Source organism: Mastigoproctus giganteus, chromosome 5, assembly GCF_048544385.1.
Source record: "Mastigoproctus giganteus isolate SK-2022 chromosome 5, ASM4854438v1, whole genome shotgun sequence".
In the NCBI taxonomy this organism is placed as follows: domain Eukaryota; kingdom Metazoa; phylum Arthropoda; class Arachnida; order Uropygi; family Thelyphonidae; genus Mastigoproctus; species Mastigoproctus giganteus.
Genome location: NC_143579.1, coordinates 216,266,472 through 216,291,895, shown reverse-complemented (window position 1 = coordinate 216,291,895; position 25,424 = coordinate 216,266,472). Strand labels below are relative to the sequence as shown.

Sequence of the window (25,424 nt, the reverse complement as noted above, 5' to 3'; positions counted from 1 at the left end):
CAGAAGATTAGACTGATCGCAGAAAGGAGTCAATGTGAATGGAGAGTACAGTACTTAAACCATTTGCAGATAATTGTGGTCATAAGCCACGATCACAAAGAATTAGAGGAAAATCTTAATCAGTTATGCAGAGTTGGTAAGGATTTCGGAATAAAGATGAATATAGCTAAAACAAAAGTAATGATGAACAAGTATGCCATAGAAAGGGATATAATGATTGAAGGAGCAGTAGTTGAAGAGGTGGAGTCACACACTTATCTGGGACAAGTCATTAGCTGTAATAATGATAAATGGGTGGAAGTCAAGAGAAGAATAAATTTTGGATGAATAGCATTCAGGAAATATGGTCACATACTGAGGAGCAATATCCCAATTTATCTGAAACGTAAAACAATGAACCAATGTATACTACCCCACCATGACTTATGGAAGTGAAACTTCCATAAGTCATGGTGACTTATGGAAGTGAAACTTGGGCACTCACCAAAAGAATGGAAGAGAAACTGAGAACTACACAGCAAAGAATGGAACGAATTATATTGGGAATCAGACTGTTAGATAAGAATAGAAACACATGGATTAGGCAGCAAACTCAAGTAAAGGACATTCTTATCAAAACTAAAGAACTAAAATGGTCTTGAGCAGGACACATAGCTCGAAGACATGATGACAGATGGACTAAGAGAATAACAGAATGGTACCCAAGAGGAGCTAGAAGAAAACCTTAAAGATAACGGAGATGGACAGATGAAATTCATGAGTAAATGGATGGCCATTGCACAAAACAGAAGGAACTGGAAAGTTGCTGGAGAGGCCTTCATCCTGCAGTGGATTGAAAATGGCTGATGATGATGAATGTCAAATGTGTTTCTCATCCACCCTACAGCCCTGATCTTGCACACTGCATTTCTTTTTTTTTTTTATTTCCAAAATTAAAGGAGCTGGGAGGACAACATTATGTCATCAAAAGAAGTAAAGACATTGGAGGCAATTCTCAAATGCATGGCAAAAAATGGCTTCCACCATATTTCTGAAGAATGGCAGAAACAGTGGAGTAAGTAGATTTCATCAAATGGGGGGGGCTACTTTGAAAAGGACCATCAATATGGATGATTAATAAAGGTATATTGTAAAAAAAAATTATTAAATTATGATCATTCTTTATTGAATACCCCTTGTAGTTCATTGTAACCACACAAAATAACAGCTGCAGGCATTATTACTCAATACATTATATTTGCCCAATGATAAATTGTGAATTATTACTGTTTTCTCTAACTTCATGGTTTCCAACAGTTAAATTAAAATATAAATGGTACTCATAAAAACAAACAAAATTAACCCACCAATGCTCTACACGTAAATAAATATTTAATTTTTCTCAATCTTAGGATACAGACTTGTTGTCTAAGTCTGCTCTTAAAACACCAGTAAAATGTGAGAAACCAACATGAAGAAACAAAAGTTTCAAATTAAGCATGACCAGTAGTTACATCAAAAGTCCTTTTCTGGTGAAGTGATCATTTAGAAGCTTGGATTTAGAAGCTTGGACCAGTAGTTACATCAAAAGTCCTTTTCTGGTGAAGTGATCATTTGGAAGCTTGGATTCCCCCCCCCCCCACACATTTTAAGAAGAATTTAAAAAGAATTTTGTGTGTACAATTTTAAGTACCTTGTCACATAGAAGTGAATTGCAACTATGCTCATATTTCAAAACAAGGGTAAAGGAGGATTGAGATAGATTTAAAAAATAAACTAAGGATAATAAAGCCTGGGAAACCACCACAGTGGAGAAATAAAACAAGTTTCAAATTATGAATGAACTACTTACTACTGTACCATTACTTTATATTTTTACTTTAAAAAAAAAAACACTTTAATATAAGTAAGTTAAGATTTTGTTTACATGCACAACTTGGAATCATTATTAATAGTGTAAATATTAAGTAATAATAATAAAGTGGAATCAAAATAAATAATAATACAATAAATAAAATGTACATACAATTAAAAATTAGAGTATCTCAGCAAAGAATTATACATGGCATTTTGGAGCCGTCTTGAATAAGCACTTCCTGCACTTCAAGAACTACCAGAAAAGGAAATCATAATACCGCATATCTACTGTATATGGTTAGTATAACTTCTATATACATACCACAAATAATACAGTATTTTTAAAAAACATTATGGCCTTTTAACACAATAAAGTTGTACTTTAAAACATACTGTATAGTATATTTAGCACAGCAGTATGAAAAATTAAATGAACGAATTGTATGCGTATTTAGGTGGCGAAAAGGCACATCATTACAGTTAACAGATAATTATTAATATTAGATTATACGGAGGGGGGAAATGGGCCATGCCAGAATTGCAAGTTAATGTCATTGGGGTAAATTAGTAACAACTGAAAATATAGATGTAACAATACACAAAAGGGGCATTTAATGATCTACCAACAGCTGATTCGTATAAAGATTCTACAAACAGATGTTTTCATCTAGTCAAAATGTATACAGATAATGTTAAGAAGCCATGTTGTGCTTCAGCAATTAACATTGTCAACAGCTAATTAAAACCTTAATTTCCTTCAACGAAATTCAAAATGCATCAGTATATATATCTGTGCTATTCATGTATTTATAACAACTACAAACAAACTACGCCCACAACAATCCAATTGGCAAAATAAATAAGGCCGCTTCACTTCTCAAAGAAAGCTCACTTAGTTTGGATAACATTTCAAACTTGCTATTCAAGTAAAGCAGATAAAATAAATGTTATCATACTGTAGTTTATGAAATAATAAAAATGATGAAAATCAATTCAAACCAATGTAAAAGAAGTGACATTAGAAGAGATATGAGGTAAAATTTACCTTCAAGAAGACGAGCTATTATGCTGTCTATATTCAATTTATCTGCATCAGCCATCAGATTAATCTCAGTAAATAGCAAAGTAGCAATATTGCTTAATTTCAGACAAGGATGGAAATGATATCGACTAGCAATTAAAGCTCTCCTCTCACAAATCAATCTACCGTGGCTTCGAAAATGGCTGTAGTAAACAGTGACGTCATGACAGTTCGCTCAAAACACCAGTCCACTACTCCGGTTTTACCTGTAGAGGGCTCTTTGTCGTTTCTAAAAAAAAGCAAATAATAACAACATATTCAATAATTAAGAAGTTAAAAAATTTTATAAATTTATGATTTTAAGCTGAATAACGGATGGATAGTTAGGAGGAAGTAGGGCTTTGGAAAAGATAGACAACCTTGTCCAATTTACCGTACCCAGAAAGAGCAATAATTTCCATAACTACACCAAACTGCAATATACGAGGGGTGATCATTTAATTCGCGGACTAGTGCAAGATCTTATCTTAATTGTCATCATCTGAATCTTCTGTGGATTTCTTCTTCTCGAAATACTTTACCTTGAACTTCACACACTTTTGCCACCGTCGTACCCACGCAATAAATGCTTCTTGCAGGCCATTTTTCGAAAGTCTGCGAAGGGCTTCCGTTGTGGCTCTGCGAGCATCTTCGTGTCGGACGCGAAGAGCTTTTAGTAAGTCCGGTGAATAAGGGGAATATGAAAGAACTTCGGCACCTATGGCAGTGATCACTGCCTGCTCAATATTAGCCTTATGGGGCCCGGCATTGCCTTAATGGAGAAACCACTTCACACCGGAAAGTTCGACCACACGTTTCTCTTCACTTCAAACTTCACTTCAATATGCACTTCAAACAACGGCAACTAACTAACTTTTAAAATAAATTTCTGTAAATTCAGAACCTAAAAAAAAAAAAAAGTTAAAACAGCTACGAGCACAACAAAAAAAAATAATTAAAAAAGAATAGCCTCCGTAGCTGAGTGGTCAACACAAGAGTACAAAATTGCACGCACTTTGAGTGACCCTAAGAATGTCACACTAGGGCCACCCGGAAGGTTAATTCAACTACCCAATGGATTATGTTCGTGAATTGAATTCCAAGTGTTATCTGGTCGATTTGCCTATTTTTGCTGGACGATAAACCGGAGTTCCCGGAAGTCAGGAGGAGAACCTTGCTATCTATCTGAGACTACATAACTAACTCAGCCAAGGAGTGATAAAAGCCCTTTTCACCCGTTGTGGGAAGGACCATGATGATGCCACTGTGCTACCATAGGCAAAGCTCTTGTGATTACTAGATTTGGTCGTTGGTTGAAAAGGTTTTAGGGCTAAAAGCCTCAGACTACGGAAAATTGACTAATCGAACAAGTTTGTAAATAGCATCATATTAGAAGAAGACCAGTGGGGCAACTCGTTGTGAAGGTATTCCCAATATGAGACAATAAAAACGATGCCATTTCACCCACTTTGTTGATTTATCACGAACTAACACGATGTTATGCATTAACTTGTTCGATTAGTGAATTTTCTGTCGTCTGAAAAACAGAAAATTCTGTTGTCTGGACCTGAGGCTTTTGGCCCTAAAACCTTTTCAGTCTATACTGTTGCGCACTATCTGGCATCTCTCATATTCGGGAGTTATACTTCATAACTGGGGTGTCACTCATTGTAACACCAGGGTAACCACCCACCGAAGAGTGGCCAATGAGCCTTGAAACGGTGCTGTCTCAAAGAGCTTGATGTTGCCAAGAATAGGTAACAACAGTCTTCTCTACTGAAGAAGTGTTGCCTATTAGAGGCATTTATGAGTTGAGGGAGTGTGAGTTTGAGGAGTTACTGCCCCTTTCATTATTATTAAGCACATTTTCAAAAAAGCCTTGAAAAGGTGCTATCTGGATGGTGGTATCCGCCGATAATAAGTAACATTAGTCTTCCTCCCCGGCGAAGTATTGTTTATTCAAAGTAGTACAATAGCAGGGCAACTCGTTGTGAAGGCATTCACAATAGGAGATGTAACAAAAACGATGCCATTTCACCTACTTCGGTGATTTATTACGAATTAACATGATGCTATGCATTAACTGGTTCGATGTTGGGTGGTTGTTACAGGGTTTTAGGTCCATCAGCAATTTTAGCCATACTGCACCGTGTTAATGTGTCTGTAAATTGCTAGTGTTTGATTATCTGTTTGCTGCACGAAAACCCAAGTTTCCGGAACAAAAAAACATGCTACCCTCCTCTGAGACCGACTACCTGAGCCACGTCTTGAGAAAGAACTGTAAAAATTTTCACGTCATTGATGGGATTCGAATTCTTTTCAACCCGTTGTGAGGAGGAATGCGATTCTACCAACTATACTACCTACGAGGGCATTAAATATGGCATAATATAATTGTATTCTCTCTATCTGAATTCCTCTTTTATTATGTGCTCGTGCCGTAGTATGAACAGAAAAAAAAATTTAAAACAAACTACACCCACAACAACCCGGATGGTAAAATAAATAAGGGTGGCCTCTCTCTCTCTCTCAAAGAAATAACTCATTTAGTTTGGATAACAATTTTGGCAGATCTCATATTCCTATAATGCTTCACTTTAAAGATCAGAATTCTTGAAATGCTGAGAAACAACGATTTCTTACGTACCTGAAATGTCCAAAGGACATACACATTTCAGAGTAAAACATAGATGAATATTTTATAATAATTTATTTTTTATTAGAATTATTAATTATAAATAGAAATATTCATTGTTATGAAATAAACTTTACTAAACAAAAAAAAACATTTTTAACCTCTATTAAATGAAAAATCGAAATATATTTTACATTAATTTCAAATACATTTTCCGAGGATGACCCCTCTGAAATTGCTGCCTTTCTATATATACTGAATGCTCACTGAATTATAACCACTTCTATTAAAACTGAATGCGACCCGTTGACCACGTGAGGTACGAGAGTGCAGAGTTAGTCGACCTACGTAGCATAGATAAGGTGTCAGTAGTTATTAGAATTCCGAGCGTAATGGTTAAAAGGAAGGATTTATCGGACTTTGATAAAGGACAGATTGTGGGTGCTTGAGCAGCTGGTGCCTCGATTTCCCAAACGGCTGAACTGGTGGGGTATTCGAGAGCCGCCGTAGTTAAAGTGTACCAAGACTGGTCTCAAAATAGTCAAACAATGACCCGACCGCAGTACTGCAAAGGTCAGCGAAAGGTTGATGTTAGAGGCGAGCGCAGGGTCGGACGACTCGTACAGGCGAAGAGGCGCAGCACTGGTGAAGGGTTGACTACCCAATACAACATGGGCCAACCCGGAACAATATCTGGCATGACCATGCGTCGCACGCTCTACGTATGGGCTATACCAGCAGACGACCCCTACGGCATCCTCTCCTAACCAAGGTTAGGAGAGAATGCTGTAGGAGTCTCCTAACCATCGGCGTAAAAGACTCGCCTGGTGCAAAGAGCATGCAAGTTGGACATTAGAATACTGGAAGAAGGTGTGCTGGTCGGATGAGTTACGTTATTTACTCCACACGGTGGATCGTCGGGTACGGATTTGGCTTCAACAACATGAGGCTCTTGATCCATCATGCATGGTATCAAAAGTGCAGGCAGGTGGAGGCTGTTGTATAGTGTGGGGCGTGTTTCACTCGCAGGAACTTGGACCCCTGGTGCATGTGGAACAACGTATCACTGGTCTCCGCTATCGTCAACTGCTTGCTGACTGTGTACACACCACTATGCTACACTTTTTCATGAATGGCGATGGTGTCTTCCAAGATGATAATGTTTCGAGCCATCGGGCACTTGTTGTGCAGGAATGGTTTGAGGAACACAGTTCTGAGTTCCAGTATATCAATTGGCCTCCGAACTCCACCAATATCAATCCCATAGAGCACTTGTGGGACACTATGGATAGGTATATCAGACGTCTGGATACACTAATCACCTGCATTGCTGACCGCATTACACACAGCTTGGTTTGCCATACCTCCCGAACGCTTTCAACATCTTGTTGAATCAATGCCACGTAGGATAGCGGCTGTACTGAGAGCAAAAGGAGGACCTACGAAGTATTAGGTAGGTGGTCATAATTCAGTGATCACTCAGTGTATATCACCCCAGGGACTCACATCTGGTGAGTATGGGCTTGGCACACCAAGGGTATTAAGCTGGATATTATTATTCTTCTCTTTCTTGGTGATTCCTTTCTACTTCTATCTCTCTCAGGTAACTTGGGAATTTTTTTTGGCTGGTGCAGCATAAGCCATCATATGGCTAATAATAATAATAAGTTCTGTCTAGCACTTAACCCGCTATCCACCATGCTCAATAGTAGCAAGTACGGATATAACCTCAAAGAAGGAAGGAAGAACCTGTACACCCTCACCCACCTGATGTACATGAATGACATCAAGCTCTATGCAGGCACCGAGAAGCACCGCCAGCAACTACTTCAAATCACCGAAGAATTCAGCAATAATATTAGGATGGAATTTGGTCTAGACAAATGCAAGACGCACGGATTGCACCAGGGAAAATTAGTCAACCGAAACCAGCTGCAGACTGGGAAAGAGATCGAAGCCATGGCAGAGAGAGAGAGGCCTACAAATACTTGGGGATGATGCAGACTCAGCAGTTACAGCACAAGGAAATTAAGGCCTGCCTGACCGAAAAATACCATCAGAGAAAGCAAAGCTAAACAGAGGGAACACAGTTAAAGCCATAAAAAGACTGAACTAACACCGAGCTGGTGGATACCATGAGAAAGACAAGGACAATTACGACCAAGAGCCGCCAACACTACCCGAAATCTGTTGTAGAGAGACTGACAATTTCCCGAAAAGAAGGAGAAAGGGGCCTGATAGACCTCATTGAGCAACAGAAGACAGCGATAGTTAACCTGGAGGATTATTTCGGAAACACACAACAGCACTCCAGCAGGCCATAAGGAAGACAGACAAGCAGTATACCCGATTCAACCTAAGCGAGGAGTTTTCCCCCCCCCCAACCAGGAGGCACAAACGAAGCAAGAAAAATGGGCAGAGAAGACACTCCATGGCAGACACTACAATGATCTCCATCAAGATCACATACATAAAATTGCTTCAAATGCATGGCTCATGAGCGGGACGCTCTTCCCCGAAACTGAAGGATTCATGCTGGCCATCCAAGACCAGGTAATCAACACCAGAAACTATAGAAAATACATCGCCAAGGAGCCCGGAGTGTCCGATGACACATATCGACGATGCCACCTGGCCTCAGAAACAATCCAACACATCACCGCAGGGTGCAAGGTGATCACCCAGACTGCGTACACGCATCGACACGACAAGGTAGCCAGGATAATACATCAGAAGCTAGCAAGGAAATACCAGTTGATCAAAGAAAGTGTACCATACTACAAGTACGAACCCCAGTCAGTACTAGAGACCCCAACCCACAAGCTGTACTGGGACAGCGCCATAATAACGGATAGGACAATCTCGCACAATAGACCGGACATAACCCTTGTGGACAAGAAGGAAAAGGCTACCTATCTAACTGACATAGCGGTACCTGACACTGGCAACCTGCAGAAAACCAATGGGGGGGATCAGGAAGTACACGAACCTAAGACAGGAGATCAAAGAGATGGCATATGCAACAAGTAATGACCATCCCGATCATCGTGTTAACCACAGGTATGGTGCCAAAGACCTTATATAACAGCCTAGCAGCAATAGGTCTCCCAGCGAACACCTACAAGGAACTACAGAAAGTCACAATCCTGAACACCTGTAGGATAGTCAGAGAATTCCTCGACAAACAGTAACACCAGACATAACAATAACCATCCTGTGTACTTTGTAGCAATATCCGTCACGTGGTGGAACCCCCAATCAGGGAGAAATGATATAAGAGCAATACTAATAATAATAATAGACTGCATCAATACCCAGAAGACCAGAAACAATGGAGAAAAACTGTGGGGAGGAATATTACGAAATTAGCATTAGCATTAGCACTAGTAGAGGCATATGATGCAAGAAAGCAAGCTTATTCAGCATCAGCCAAAAAAAAAAAAAAAAAAAAAAACCCTCTCCCATTTCACCCCTCCGTTCGTTCGAAATACCTGTCCAGTTGAGCTTTAAATTTGTTTAGGCTATCAACTTCAACAACAAGTGATGGAAGTCGGTTCCACCAACCAACCGCCCGCTGGCCAAAGGCAAATTTCCGCACATCTATCCGACATCCGTCCTTCCTCAATTTGAATTTATGCCCTCTGAGGTGATTATTCTGAGAAAGATGAAGAATCCCATTGGCATTGAGCATGCTCAAACCATTCAAAGCCTTATACACCTCTATCAGATCACCTCGCCGGTGCCTAGTCTCCAGACTCTGTAATTTGCAAAACTTAAGCCTTTCTTCGTAAGAGCAACCCTTTGTTCCATTTACTAATCTTGTTGCCCTTCTCTGTACCCGTTCCAGCAGCTCTACATCCTTCTTGAAATGAGGCCTCCAGACCTGTATACAGTACTCAAGATGTGGCCTAACCATTGCCTTATACAAGGGAATAATCACCTCCTTATCCCTGCTAGAAAAATTCCTGTATATCATTGACAAGACACCATGAGCTACTCTTGCAGCTCGTCTGCACTGCTCAGAGAACTTCATATCTGCCTGCACAATTACCCCCAGGTCCTTTTCATTCTCCACCACTGTCAGTGTAGTACCGCAGAGTTGATACATTGCTCTGGGGTTACTGTTACCCATATGTAGTATTTTACATTTGTCAATGTTAAACTTCATTTGCCACCTCTCAGCCCATCTGTTCAACCTTTCCAGATCCTGTTGCAGCAGCATAGCGTCAGTAGTGTCCTTAACAACCCTGCCAACCTTTGTATCATCTGCAAACTTAGACATTAAACTTGATATCCCATCATCAATATCATTCATAAACACCGAAAACAACAATGGACCCAACACTGAACCTTGAGGAACTCCACTAATAACATTAGTCCACGTTGAGCAGTGTCCATTGATTACCACTCTCTGTCTTCTGCCACTCAACCATCCCCTTATCCATAGCAGCAATTTGCCTCCAATGCCACACTGCTCCAATTTGTGCAGCAGTCTTCCATGTGCAACAGTATCAAAAGCCTTTCTAAGATCCAAATATATAATATCAAAGTTATTCCCTGCATCCAGTTCTTTTGTGACTACATCATAGTATCCAATCAAATTGGTCAAGCAAGACCTGCCCTTAACAAAACCATGCTGCGTCTGAGCTATAACTGAATTCTTGTCTAGATGATCCTGCAGTGCTTCTTTAACCAGTGCCTCCATTAATTTACCTGGAACAGAAGTTAAACTAACAGGTCTATAATTACTTGTGTCAGCCTTTAATCCTCCTTTGTGAATTGGGGTTACATTTGCACATCTCCAGTCTATGGGTACCTCCCCTGAGTCCAAAGAAGTTCTCATAATTATGGCTAGGGGTTTGCATACTTCCTTTGCTGCCTCCTTTAATATAACTGGATAGATCCCATCCACCCCAGGTGCCTTTTTTATGTTTATCCTCAACAATCTCTCCTCCACTTTCCTCTCGGTTATTACAAAATCATCCAGCTCACTGCCAATGTTTACTTTACCTACATCATTCTCCTTCCTGAATAACTCCTCATGCGTGAATGTAGATGCAAAATACTCGTTTAGATTGTTAGCCACCTGAGCAGGATCCTCAACTGTTGAACCATCAATATCCAGTGGACCAATCTGATTCATCCCTTTCCTTCTCGAGTTCAAGTATGTAAAGAACTCCTTTCTGTTTTTCTTTGCATCCTTTGCCAAGGATTTTTCGTAGTCTGCCTTTGCCTGCCTAATCTCCTTTGTGACTTGGTTACAGACCAACTTATATCTATCATAGGCTTCCATGTCACCCATTAATTTGTATGTATCCCATGCATTTTTCTTCTCTGCCACATGTCTCATTAGTCCATCTGACAACCATTTAGGCCTAAACCTTGAACAATATTTCTTAGTTGGTATGTAAAGCCTGGTAGCCACCAAGATTAGTTCCTTGAATGCTTCCCATTTTGAGTTTGCTGTTGGTAACATCATCAGTTGGTCCCACTGTATAGAATTTAAATACTGTCTCAGACCATCATAGTCGCCTTTACGAAAACAAAAGCCCTTCCCTTTACCTCTGATGGTAGTTACCTCCTTGAGTAAATCCCACTTCAACACACTGTGATCACTGCCACCTAGTGGTTCATTTATCTGCAGGTTCTTAATGCATGAAGAATCACTACTGATAATCAGATCAAGAGTATTGCTCCCTCTTGTTGCCTCACGAACATGCTGATGTAGAAAACAATCATCCAATAAATCCACAAAAGCCTTGCTAGTGTGCGAGTGACCAACCCACAAATTCCAGTCAATATCTGGGAAATTAAAATCCCCCATTATAAGACTCTCTGATTTACTGGCCCACTCTATTTCCCTGTACAATATACTCATCAGAGTCATTAGGCCTATAGCACACTCCTACTCTCAATTTTGATTTCCCTATGCTTATGTCACACCAAACTGACTCGACACTGCCCTGTCCATCGATGTCAACTGACTTCACTTCCTTTGACTTTATGTGTTTCTTAATTAATATCATAACCCCTCCTCCCCTCCTGTCCTGTCTATCCTTTCTATATACATTGTATTCCCCAAATTCCAGTTCCGCATTACTTATATCTGTGTGACACCACGTCTCTGATATCCCAACAATATCTGCCTTTGATGTTTTGAGCAATACCTCAAATTCATCAAATTTATTTACCAAACTCCTAGCATTGGTGTACACGCAGGTATACATGCACCTGTTTCTATTCTTAGCTACCCTAACACAACCCATGTGTTTACTTGTAACGCAAATGACTACCAGCAGTCTCTGAAATATCCTGCATCTTGTTTTTCAGACTTCTGCTCATTTGAATAGAAGCAGTGCAAGAATCACTTCCACCTCTGCCAGTGGCTACTGTTAATCTATTAGTCCTTGTATCCCCCCCAACTAGCAGTTTTCCGACCCACCTAACACTGCCTCGACAGCATCAGCAAAAATTCTTGCACCCTTTCTATTTAAGTGTATCCCATCCCTTTAGAAGCAATCTCTCCTGTTAACAAGTACAGTCCAGGCTGAAAAAAATTCTACCCCTTGAGCCTTGCACAATCCCTCCAGGGCCGAATTGATCGACAAGGCTCTCATCATATACTCCCTCCTATCGTGTCTGGGCAGAATTGCAGACACTTTCAAGTTCAACCCTAATTCACGGCTTTTTTTCAACAGTGACCTGTACTTGCTAAGTAATTCCGCCGGTCTCCTACTCTTAATATCATTAGTGCCAACGTGTACAACTATATCACCCTTTGTGCCCTTAAAAGATGATATCCGCTCTACAACGTCATCAACCTTTGGCCCTGGCAGACATACCCTGGTCCTATTCCACCTATCCTTTTTACAAAGTATGTTCCCCGTTTCCCTGACAATAGAGTCACCAATAACTACTAGTTCCTGTGGGACCAGCGCATTCTGCCTAGGGGGCTGCCCCTGTGTTGCCTGATGACCAAGTGCAAGCTCTGGCGTTGATGTGGGCAGCTGAGAGCTTGATGGGCCCCTCAATTTATTTCCTTCGAGGGCATCCACCCTGTCCTTCAAGGTCTCATAAAGGCCCATAACAACGCTGAGTTGTCGCCTGATTTCCTTGCACTCCTTACATCGTGCACACACAAAGACATCCCCCTTGGCAGTATCATGTCCCGTACCCGACTGCTCCGCAAACATCAAGCAAACAGTGCATTTTAATAAATAGGGTCAATTTAAATAGGGTCTTTAAAAGGGAGGAAAAATACCTAGTGCTGATAGCCTCTGATGAGAGTCCTCATATTTTTCAATTTTTCCCACAGTGATTTCTACTGAGATCACATTAGGTCAGTTCTGCACCAAAGACCATGCCAAGACGTTTAAACAACTAGATACAAACAAGAATTAGTATCTCCCGTTTAAGGAGAGGCTGATTCTTGTTTGTGTCCAAATCTCCTAAACACATTCCCTAAACATAAAAATGTCTGTATTCGTTTTTATGAGAATTGACACCTGTGGCCACTTTCAAGTTCCTCAGTTTGCATCTGGCCATAAAATTGCAACAATGATAGAAGAAACAGATTGGTGAGAATGTCACAATATCACTCCATCAGCAAAGTGTCATCCACAAAAATCATGAATACAACACCACACTACATAAAAGTATGCTCGAAGCATCATATATCTCTCACAATGCTGCATATTAGGGATAATGTAGTCCTTTTCAAAATGTCTTCCTGATTAGCACCATATTCAAGTCATTCCATCTGATTAAAACAGCGTATACCAAGGTTCATCACTTCACTGAATACTTTTCTGCTTCCCCAATTGCGACTTCTTTAAAACTTGCTTCCATCCTAACTTGTGCTGTTTTACAAGTTTTAACAACGATAAAACTTGTTGTTTTATTGTTGGAATCCATTTGATGCAAACTCTCCATAGCGATTAGAATGAGTTGTTTATGGCTTAGCAAGAAGCAACTAAGCCATACGAATAAGCAGTGGCACTCTTTGCACATGTTGAACCTCTTTGACAACTGATCCGCATGTTCCTAAACTTCTTGGATGATTCTTTGGTAACTGTGACCAAGGTTTTTACAAACAACATCATGACCGAATGTTTGAAGATCTCTTATTATTAACAATAGCGGCCTTCCTTCTTGATATGGCCAGGAGGATTACATTTGCAAAGTGTTCAAGACCATACTTGCGGTGGATCAAAATTCTTTTGAACTAGAATCCCTCCCAATCTTTTAAACCATCAGCAGACAATTACAGCTTTCTTTGTATTCCACCATCAATATCATGTAGGAAGCAAAGAAAGAAGAGCGATCCGAGCACCGATCACTAGGGAACTCCCACTTACTTACCAACTCCAGTTCATAAGCTTTTAACTTGTTTTCAAGACTCGAACTGGAATTTACAAAACGAAACTCGTTAATATACTATCTTATTTTTTAACAATAAAGTATGTACGTGGCATTACTGCTGGAACTAGCGAACTAAAACCGTGTTCTAGTGCACTTCGGTCCGTTCTGCGCTGCAACCAAGCCAATTTTGGCACGTATAACGCTTCCTACAATAATTTCACAGTTGTTTCTTGCATTCAACTGCTTTATTACCTCTTCATAGTAGTTTATCATATTCATCTGGCCAGATGGCCCTTTCGCGAAACCACATTGGGCCACATTTAAGACGCCGTTATTTTCCAAATGGTTCTGCAATGCGTCTTTAACCATTGCGGTCGATCAAAATTCTTTTGAAGTAGTACAGCTTGGTTCGGATCGTTATCTACCCTCAATCTTTTAAGCCATCAGCAGACAATTACAGCTTCCCCTGTATTCCACCATCTAACGCAATTATACTCCATGACCTTACCAATCACAAAAGTCAAACTCACTGGTCTATAATTACATTATTTTTTTAGCCCCCTCCTTTGTGGATTAGGGAAACGTTGACACTTCTCCAGTCCAAGGGAATAATCCGTGAATCCAAAGATGATCTCAGTAACATTACTAATTCTTGGATGTAATCATCTGCCACCTTTTTCAGTGCAACTGGAAAAGTTTTTCAGTACACCATCCACCTTTCAACTATTTTTCCCCTATCACTGCAAATTCTTTGGCATCCTTTGAAACATGTAGGATTTGAAATTTGAATACAATTCCTATGATCTTTATGAAAACATCTATTGCAGGGTAATATTATAATTTTATATCAAAAACATTATAATATTAATTAAAATAAACTAAAGAAATTACAATTATAAATTATAAACTTTATATTATTATAATTATATAAATATTATATAAATTAAAAAAGTACATTCAGTTACTTCTTAAAAATCTAATTAATAAAGATTAGTTATAATTATCTTCCATGCAGGTTGGAAAAAATAATCACCGATGAACTTTTGGGCAGCATGTTGTGGAACACCGGATTGAGATGCCTACAAAGTTGACCAAGGTAAAAAATTTGGTAAAAGTCAAGTTGGAATTGGACAGTCACTTTTTGAAGATAAAAATTATAGTTTTGTTGTTGTTTGGTAGTTTTTCAGCCCTTTGACAACTTTGAATTTATTTTGTTTTTGTGTACTCAAATTGATCCTTTGAATGTTGGTAATACTGGATGCTGGAATGTAGAAGAATTAAATACGAAAAAGACCTTGATTCCTAGAAAGTTCGACAGCTTTTTGGAATCATCCTATCTAGAAATAAAGCCTGAACGATATAGGGGCCACATTAATTCTCCCTACTAAATACTCTGAAAGGAGTATTTAGTAGGCTAAATACTCTGAAAGCAAGATTATGTTTTTCATTTAAGGTCATTGAAGTTATACATATAAGTTTGTTTAAAATTTAAATAAAATTCAAAATTATAAATTAACTAACGCTATTTGATTTTATTGAAACTACATAATGTTGTCCTTTCATGTGTTTTTGCAACCAGCAGGATTTAAACTGCTTAAAAGTTCTTATGGAACAAAATTTGCCTTCGCAACGAGTTGCCCTGATAGTGCGCTACTTTCAAGCAAATTGGATCGTCATAAGATTAATCCGAAAATTAGTTGAATATAATAAGACAGAATGTTTATATAACATTCTGGTTCAGGATTTGCTGGTCTTTCGATCAGCAGGTGGTCTTCAGCGACAATAATTAGACAAAATTCAAGAGATAGAATAGAAAAAATGTAATAATATTTTTCATTAATTGCAATAGTGCTGACAACTATTTGTAACAGCCCTGCCCAGCCTTTGTAACGCATTACCCTAGAAATCGCACTACTTTCGAAGGAATGGCATCGACAACTAGTTTTTCTATCGTTCATTTAAAAGTGACAGTTGACTTCAACACTTAGTGGTTCCTCTCACATAGCAGGTGGTTTCTTTGAAACGCATGGCATCTCGTACTGCAATATCAGGGCAACTCGTTGTGATGACAAAGTTTATTCTGCTGTGAGCATTATGACCATTTTGCATTGAATAGTGTTAAAATCTGGCTGGCTATAGAAACAGAAGAAAAGCATCACCATTAGCATTACTAGAGGCATACGATGCAAGAAAGCAAGCTTGTACAGCATCAGCCAAAAAAACAAAAAAAAAAAAAAAACCTTCCCATTTCCCCCATCCATTCATTCCAAATGTTTGTCTAGTTCTGCCTTGAATTTACTTAGGCTATCAACTTCCAAAACGACAGATGGAAGTTTGTTCCTACTATCAACCACCCACTGTTCCGGACATCTGTTCGACAAATGTCTTTCCTCAAATTCAGTTTGTTTCCCTTCAGTTTTGTAATCTGAGCAAGAGGAAGGATCCTATCAGCATTGAGCCTGCTAAATCCATTCAAGGCCTTATACACCTCTATCACATCGCCTCGAAAGTTCCTAGTTTCCAGACCCTGCAATTTGCAGAACTTAAGCCTTTCTTCTTAAGAATACCGCCTTTGTTCCCCTCACCAGTCTTGTTGCCCTTCTCTGTACTCCTTGTAGAAACACTACATCCAGCAACTGTCCATTGCCTTATATAATGGGATAATAGCCTCCTTATCCCTAATAGCAAAATTCCTGTATATCATTGAAAAAACCCATGACCTACTATAGCAGCCTGTCTGCACTGTTCAGAAAACTTCATATCTGACTGTACAGTTACCCCCAGGTCCTTTTCATTCTCTACCATTCTGAGTGCAACACCACCAAATTGGTATGTTATTCTGGGGTTACTTCTACCCATATGCAGTACTGTGCATTTGTCAACGTTCAGTTGCCACTTCTCATCCCATCTGCCCAACTTTTCCAGATCCGGTTGCAGCAGCGTACTGTCATTACTGTTATTAACAACCCTGCCAATCTTTGTATCAACTGCAAACTTTAACATTAAGCTTGATATACTTTCATAAATATCATTGATAAATACGCAAAGCAACAATGGGCCCAACACTGAACCCTGGAGAACACCACTAATAACGTTAGTCCACGAAGAGCTGTGTCCACTGATTACGACTCTCTGTCTTATCCCACTCAACCATCCGTTTATCCATTGTAGCAACTTGCCCTTAATGCCATACTGCTCCAATTTGCATAGTAGTCTTCCATGTGCAACAGTATCAAAAGCTTTCCTGAAATCAAAATTATTGTTTGCATCCAGCTCCTTTGTGACCACGTCATAGTATCCAATCAAATTGGTCAGACAAGACTTCCCCTTAACGAACCAATGCTGTGTCTGAATTATTACTGCAGTATTGTCTAGATGATCTTGTAATGCTTCTTTAACTAGTGACTTCATTATTTTCCCTGGAACAGAAGTCAAACTAACAGGTTTTGAATTACTCGTGTCGCCCTTTGAACCTCCTTTGTGAATTTGAAATACATTTGCACATCTCCAGTCCGTGGGGATTTCCCCTGAGTCCAAGGATGCTCTCATAATTATGGATAAAGGTTTGCTTACTTCCTTTGCCACCTGCTTTAATATAACTGGATAGATTCCATCCACCCCAGGTGCCTTTCTTATGTTTATCTTCAACAATTTCTCCTCTACTTTACTCTTAGTTATTACAAGATTATCTAGCTTACTGCCAGAGTTTAATACACCTCTGGCATTCCCGTCCTTGAATAACTCCTTATGCGTGAATGTAGATGCAAAATACTCATTTTGTTTGGCAGCTATCTGAGAATGATCATCTACAGTCAAACCATTGATATCAAGTGGACCAATTCATCCCCTTCCTTATATAGTTTATATAAGTAAAGAAATCTTTACTGTTTTTCTTTGCATCCTTTGTAGAAAGATTTCTCATAATCTGCCTTCGCTTGCCTAACTTCCTTTGTGACTTGATTACAGACTAGCTTACATCTACCATAGGCTTCTGTGTCACCTGATAATTTATATGCATCTTATGCCTTTTTCTTCTCTGCCACGAAACTCATTAGTTCATCTGACATCCATTTGGGCCTTAACCTAGAACAGTGTTTCTTAGTTGGAACAAAAAGCCTAGGAGCTTCCAAGATTACTTCCTTGCCTTGAATGCTTGCAATAAAAATTAATTAATAAGATTTATAAATTTCCAATACTATACTAAGCTAACAGATTCCTAATACAGTTCTACGTATTATGCTATCTAGTTTTACGTTATACCTTACGCTATCAAGTTCGATACGGCACCGTTTCGAAGCTTGTTGGCCTCTCATCGGTGGGCAGGTAAGTACCCTGGCCAACAAGTTTCGAAACGGTGCCGTTTGGGTGATGGTATCCACCGAGAATAAGTAACATTAGTCTTTTCTACTGGGGAAGCCTTGTTTATTCGAGGTAGTATAATCATCATCAACAATAAATACAATGATATTATATGTTTGTTTTATTTCTTAGCAATAAATATTTTCAACACTAACGTCAATAATTTTGGGAGATCATTACTGCGTGAGATACAGAATCATAGGGAACTTTTTGCATCCTCAAAAAGATTGACGCCAAGACCCAAGCGCTAAGGATTGGTTTTATGTCTAATTTGAGATAAATACCGTTATCCACAGCTTCTAAACTTTCATCATACACCTTAAAGCAATAATGCTATTGAAATTTCTTAATTTTGAATTCAAAAGGATCGACAGTCGAACCATCGATATCAAATGTACCAACCTGATTCACACCCTTCCTTCTATAGTTATAAGTAAAGAAGTCCTTGCTGTTTTTCTTAGCATCCTTTGCCAAAGATTCGTAATCCACCTTCGCTTGTCTAACCTCCTTTGTGACTTGATTACAGACTAGCTAGCTTATATCTACCATAGACTTCTGTGTTGCCTGATACTTTATATGCATCCCATGCATTTCTCTTTTCTGCCACGAGTCTCATTAGTTCATCTGGCATCCATTTAGGCATAAACCTTGAACAGTATTTTTCAGTTGGTATGAAAAGCCTAGTAGATTCCAAGATTAATTCCTTGAATGCTTCCCATTTAGAATCTGCTGTTGGTAACATCATCAGTTGGTCCCACCATATAGAATTTAAAAACTGTCTGAGACCACTATAGTCACCTTTACAAAAACAAAAACCCTTCCTTTAACCCCTGATGGTAGTTACGTCTTTATGCAAAGGCCACATCGGAACACTGTGATCACTGTCACCTAGTGGTTCCTTTATCTACATTTTCTGTATAGCCCCTGCTTAGAGTTCGACGGCTTGGCTCTTGAAGTTTTTTTTTTTTTTTTTTTTTTATCATATACAGTATACGCTTTTGAGCTGTGGAAGAACTGCTTGCTTTCCAGTCATTAAAAATCTTTGAAATGGATGCTTTTGAGAAACCAGTTCTGTCTTTCGTTTCTTGAATTGTTTCTCCTGCTAAAAGTGCACCTACGATAAGACCTTTTTCAAAGTTTGATAGATCACACGTGTTCCCCATTCTGGATTCAGATGTAAATATGTGAGGAATTTCTTGCTTTTGTTAAGTTCAGCAGTTGGTTCCCTGCTTTAAACATTTCGAGTTGCCCTGAGATGACGTCTGCTGCGCAGTTAAAGCAGGATACCATTATCTATACTCAAACCACAATGCTCTGTTATTATAATACGCTGCTCGACAAAATTAACAGAACAAAATGTTTTTAATTAATAGTTTATTGTGAAGAGTGTTGCCGAAAGTGAATATTTGATATAATAGGCATTCTGGCATGCAAATTCCAAGTACTGTATTCAATAGAAATCTATCACCTTACAGAGCTGCACATTATGCAAATTATTCATACCTATAAAAGCACAACTTTGCGACCTTCACTTCATTTCATTTCCGCTTTTTGGCTTGTGGGACAGCCACAACTCCAGTACTCAGGATGGTAAGTCATTGTGGTTTAGCTGATTCTTGAGATGGCATGCCGTTGGATGACATGAACCCCAGGGGCTCACATCTGGTGAGTATGGGCTTGGCACACCCAGGGTCCTTAGCTGGATATCATCATTCTTCTCTTTCCCTGGTGATTCCCTTCTGCTTCTTACTCTTGCTCTCTCTCTCTCTCTCTCTCTCTCTCTCTCTCTCTCTCTCTCTCTCTCTCTCTCTCTCTCAGGGTAACTTAGAAATTTTTTTTTTTTTGGCTGGTGCAGCAAAAGCTTCAGGCTTCCTTGCACCATATGGCTAATAATAATAATAAAAAAGTCGGGCAGTCGCAGGCGGTGGTGGCACGTTGGCTCAATATGTCGTGTAATGTCGCCCTTGGCACTATGGAAGCAGTTTCAGGACACAGGAACCATTACAAAAAGAACTTGCAAAGGTCGCACGAGGGCTATGTCAACAAAAACACACCGCTATCTGGCTCTAACAGCAAGACGGAACCCTACGATGCCCTGTCATCAACTGTCTCTTGAGGGTACTGCGGCTACAGGTGAATACATTTCCAACTGGACTGTGTTAAATCTTAATTCAAGTGGACTCTACGCAAGGAAGCCAGTGGTTTGTGTCCTATTAACCCCAAACTACCGAAGAGCTCGTCGAAACATGCCACGAACATGAAACTTGGAGTCCTAACAAATGGGGTACAGTTCTGTTCTCTGATGAATACCGTTTGCCTACAAACAGATTCTAGACGTTATTTCATCTGGAGACAAGTTATCGTGGAAAAGGAGGAATGCGATACCATTCTTCCAACATTAGAGAAAGGGACACTTACGGTGGAAGCGGTGTTCTCGTGTGGCAGAATAATGATCGACGGCCGCACCCCTCTTCATGTTTTTGATAGGGGGTCCTGTGACTGCGCAGAGGAGCCGAGAACAAATCCTCAAACCCGTTTTGCGACTTTTTAGGGGTGTTGTTGGCCCAGATTTTCTTTTCATGCACGACAACGCCACTGGAAAACTATCTAGATAATGAAACTGGAAAACTATCTAGCCATAATTGGGTTGCATCTGAACCCTTCCGAATCTGCTCAGCTACCGATAACCAAAAAAAGAGTTAAAAATGATGTTCAAATCTTCGTTGGCGGGGAAACGGTGCAAAGGGTAACTTCCCACACAGACCTAGGCCTTACCTGGGATGTTGGACTCATATATATACCTGAAGATATCCAACGACTGCCGTGTCCAACACGATCATCAGACTTAAATCCAATCGAACATGTATGGGACGCCCTTGGGCGTCGCATATCGAGCATGGGTCACCGCTATCAGGCCTGTTTAGCCGTTGGAGGGAATCATATGCCGCAGTGACGTCATGTGACCATATTTTCGAGCATCTTGTATCGACATCTGTAATGTGACCTTTTTGGTAATTCTTATACATACCACCATACCAAATTTTGTCCTTTCATCGCAAGTTGCACGAGTAACATGGTTCCTACGTGTTCTGTTATTTTTTTCGAGCAGTGTATTATCCAGGATCAGACTGTTGTACGTTAAAATTAAAAGAGTGGAAGGAAGTGGAAGGTGACTCTACTCCTTCTGCATAGTATCAGCCAATTATCCCCCCCACCAGCACTTACAAATAAAAATTATCCTGAAAATTAATATTGCATACAGTAGCACACACGTTTGAGTTGACATTCACGTGGCTCAAGTCCACAACACTTAAATGGTTAATGATTATATTCTTGTCAAAAAAAAATTGATTATTTATAAACTCCTCTGATTTATGTGGTCCTGCTGGAATATAACAGGACAGCACTTTCGTGATTTGTTTGTTTCTGCACCAAAATAACTAATCCTATAAGATGGACGTGCAACGTGATCCCTGACGTGACCTCCATCGTCTCCATTGTGCTACCAAACCGTGTGGAAAGGATCTGGGTTCGAATCCTATCAGAGACGCGAGGAACTTTTATAGTTTTTCTTTTAATGTCTTTTCCACCTAGTGTGGAACCATCCTCCCCACACCAGGTAGAAAAAACCAGAGTTCGAATCCCATCAATGACTGGAAGAATTTTTGGTCTTCTTCACAACGTCGCTGAGTTAGTAAGTCTCAGGTGAAGTAGCATCGTTTTTCTCTCGGGAATTAGGGTTTTTCGTCCAGCAAACCGACCACAGAACACACGCAATTTACAGATATGTTATAAATATGGCCAAAGTTGCTGATGTTGAAACTCCTACAACAACAACTTTAAGCAGCAAATTAGCAGATGACAAAAAATTATTTTAGCATATCAGAGGTAAAATTTTAAAGGTTTTTAAAATGAGTTTACTGTTGCTCATATTTTCAGGTTGACTCTTATCGAGATAATTGATGCTATTTTTGGCACTGCGATAAGGAAGTCACTGCTACTTGGACTTCTGTATCGGGAAGTGCTCTGACCACCTCAACTTTAAAGTGTCACGTGATAGCTAGTTTATTCCACCGCATGCTCGAGTCTGCGTTGGATTTTTAAATGAGATATTCGTCTGATGATGTGGAATAACAAGGCCACGTGATTAATGCCACATTATAAGTCAGCACGACCACATCGGGAGTTTACAATAAGCATCTTGACAAAAGTATAATTATTAATAATATTTTAGAATCATTTGTCACGTAACAAAGGCTGAATAAGAGAGGAGACTAAGGCTATGAGGCAACTAGCGTCTAGTTGCGTATGCTGTTCGTTTGCTGGACGAAAAATTCGAATTTCTTCAGAGATTGCTGTTATCCATTTTTTTCCTAGTTTTTATTGGTGGTCTTTGGATTAAAACAAGTTTTTTAGTCCATACATATTTAATGTTTGTTGTAAAAAAAATCGATATTTGAGAGGGTAAAATTTCAAACCCCCCCTACCGTGTTGAGATTCTAATTACGCTTATGAATAAATTACTCAGTTTTTAAGTGTCATGGTTCTTACAGGAAGCATTAGTAAATAATTTGTTAAACATTATATTTGTTTAACAAATAAGTTTTTTGAATTACAGCTGGTTATAAATATTGCAAATAATAAAAGGGAAAGTGTAAAAATAATCTTTTAATTATTAAAAACTTTGTAAATCTCACCGATGGGAGGAATTTTTATGGGTCTTTTTCACAACGTGGCTGAGTTAGTCGGTCTCAGGAGAGGGTAGTATGGTTTATTCTCCCGAAAACTCGGAATTTTTGTCCAGCAAACAGAGCATCGGCGAACTCGCTGATGCTCCTAAAACAACAACAACAACAACAACATTCGATTAACTATGTATGAAAAATGTCATGAATTATTTGCTTAATTTACTTGTTAAGTTAAATTCATTTATGTGCCTTTCTAATGTAATGAAAACAAGTTATAATAATTCTACAACCAGCGTATTTTTTATAAGATATAAGTACACTTGTAAAAAAAAAAAATTGTGGTAGATCCATCTCCAGATCTTGTCTTTAATCTCCGCCATCTTTTGAAGTAAATTTAAATTGAACTTTTACAACGTTATCTTTTGCTTTCAAGGCTCTAACTGTCCCTTACTTGTTTTCCCCTGCTGAAAAACACATACCGGCCATCCAACGTAGTGTGGCATTTCCGCCAATTTCCCTAACCTCACCCCACTAGGAGCTCGGGTTACTCGTATCTTAACTCCATACTGGTCAGGCGAAATAGCCATGCTTTTGCTAGCGACTTAGATTACATGGTCCCATAGAAGCCAGATGACATCACTTACAGAACCCTCTATAGAAGAAAAAATGTGTAACTGCATGCAATATTTGTGATGATGAAAATTTGTAACATAATTCTTGAAACGTTAATTTTATTGTGTGACCAAACAAAGCGTATTAACTCTTAGGTTAATTTGCTTTAATATATTCAATTACAGGATGGAATCGGCAGTTAGTATTTTATTTTATTTCCATAAACCTTTTCTAATTAGTTTATCATGGAACTGTGAAACCAGTTGTCTTTTCACATGTGATCTTCCTTCCATTATGGATTGTTTTAGGCCAAATGAGCTGTTTTTATAATTTCCCAGCTACATATCTTCATTTTATATGTCATCCAGAGAGACAACTTTGAACACAGATCTTTCTAGAAAGAGGGTTATCAAAACAAAGAGTCACACGGTTGTTCCCATAACGAACTTTGACAGTTTGATTCAAATTCTTTCAGATAAGAGTAGTGCGCCATTTCAGTATCTTCTTTAAAGCAATTTGACAGCACTCCAAAATATATTAATATTTCTCTTTTAATATGGAACAATACACAAATTGCACGTAATTTTATTCCATATTTTAGTAGATATTTTTTCTATAATTATTTTTTTTTAAATGCTGTTGTTAAGAAGCATTATGGGATATTGCACCCTTATCCCCTTAACTGAAATCACTATCGAAAAATTGTTGTTTTCTCCATCATTTTCTCTAAAATAGTAAATACTGCTTATTACGATTTTTCATCCCAATATCACTTTGCAACAGTATACGTACTACCAGTGGTAAACGCATGGACATCTACCAAAGTTCATGGTAGGGGAATGACATGTCATGCCTCCACTGAACAAACACGTTTTCATTCCAGTCATTTCTCTTTCAGCTAATTATTCCTGTCGAGAATATTTCTCCCCACTATTGAAAGAATGTGGTCTCGTTGGTCCCTGCAAATATCGTTTTCCCCTTTGGCAACAACTAGCATTCCAGATTAGAGCCCACGGTTGATATAATGATTAATTGGAAACAGGGTTGACACACTCTCACGTATCTGGTTTCCTTATCAGTGAGAAATAAAAGCGAAAATATATTTGTTGAAGAGTTCCCTAAACAAGTTCATTAATGTAAGCATTGAGTTACATTTCAGGTATTTTCGATTACCAAATAACGTACCATAGCTGTTGAAACTTGTATACTTAAGAAGTGTTTGCCAAAAACGTCAACACGTGATGGATAGAAGCAGGGTGGTATTTTTTGTGGAAAAATAATTACAAATATCCTGCAAAGGGATATGTGCAATCTAATCGAAATGAAATTTGGTACAAGAATATTTTAAATAAGCCTTGAAATAAATATAATTCCCTTCTCCCTTTCTACTTCTGACTTAATGACAATACAATAGCCTTAATGAGATTAACTAGATGGAGGCTTTTGATGATGGAAGAAGCGATCTATAATATGTAGCCTCGAAGGAAGAGCAAGAAGCTTGGGAGTGGAGAAGAGGGCTGGTTGGGGTTGCCGCCAACACCTGTCCCAAAATGAGAAAAAAAATTAAACTGAGCCGGACGTGACTCGAACACGCAACCTTCTGATCTGGAGTCAGACGCGCTACCATTGCGCCACCGGCCCTTGGCGTTAAAATTTCTTATAAAAGATGTTGTGAAAGTCTTAATCAAGTAGTATCGGAACGTTCAAAATTATATACAAAAAATCATTCTTCTCTTTCTTGGTGATTCCTTTCTACTTCTGACTCTCTCTATCTTTCTCTTGCTCAGGGTAACTCGGGAATTGATGAATTCCGTTCATGATGAGCATGAACGGAATTCATCAATTCCATTCATGCTCATCATGTTTGTTCATC

At 39.0% G+C, this 25,424-nt stretch overlaps 1 protein-coding gene and 1 non-coding gene across 2 annotated transcripts in view; both read right to left on the bottom strand.

The window, feature by feature from the left end:
• The window catches only part of LOC150086105 (serine/threonine-protein phosphatase PP1-gamma catalytic subunit A), an 89,330-nt gene extending 86,219 nt beyond the window's left edge, over window positions 1–3,111 (bottom strand). Inside the window, exon 1 of the mRNA XM_090374374.1 lies at window positions 2,882–3,111. Coding sequence (XP_090230500.1) covers window positions 2,882–2,936 — 55 coding nt within the window. The 5' untranslated portion in view covers window positions 2,937–3,111. The remainder of the gene's footprint in view (window positions 1–2,881) is intronic.
• Window positions 3,112–25,120: 22,009 nt separating this feature from the next.
• Window positions 25,121–25,192, bottom strand: TRNAW-CCA (transfer RNA tryptophan (anticodon CCA)). Its single transcript has one exon. It is a non-coding gene; the product is annotated as a tRNA-Trp (tRNA).
• Window positions 25,193–25,424: the final 232 nt, after the last annotated feature.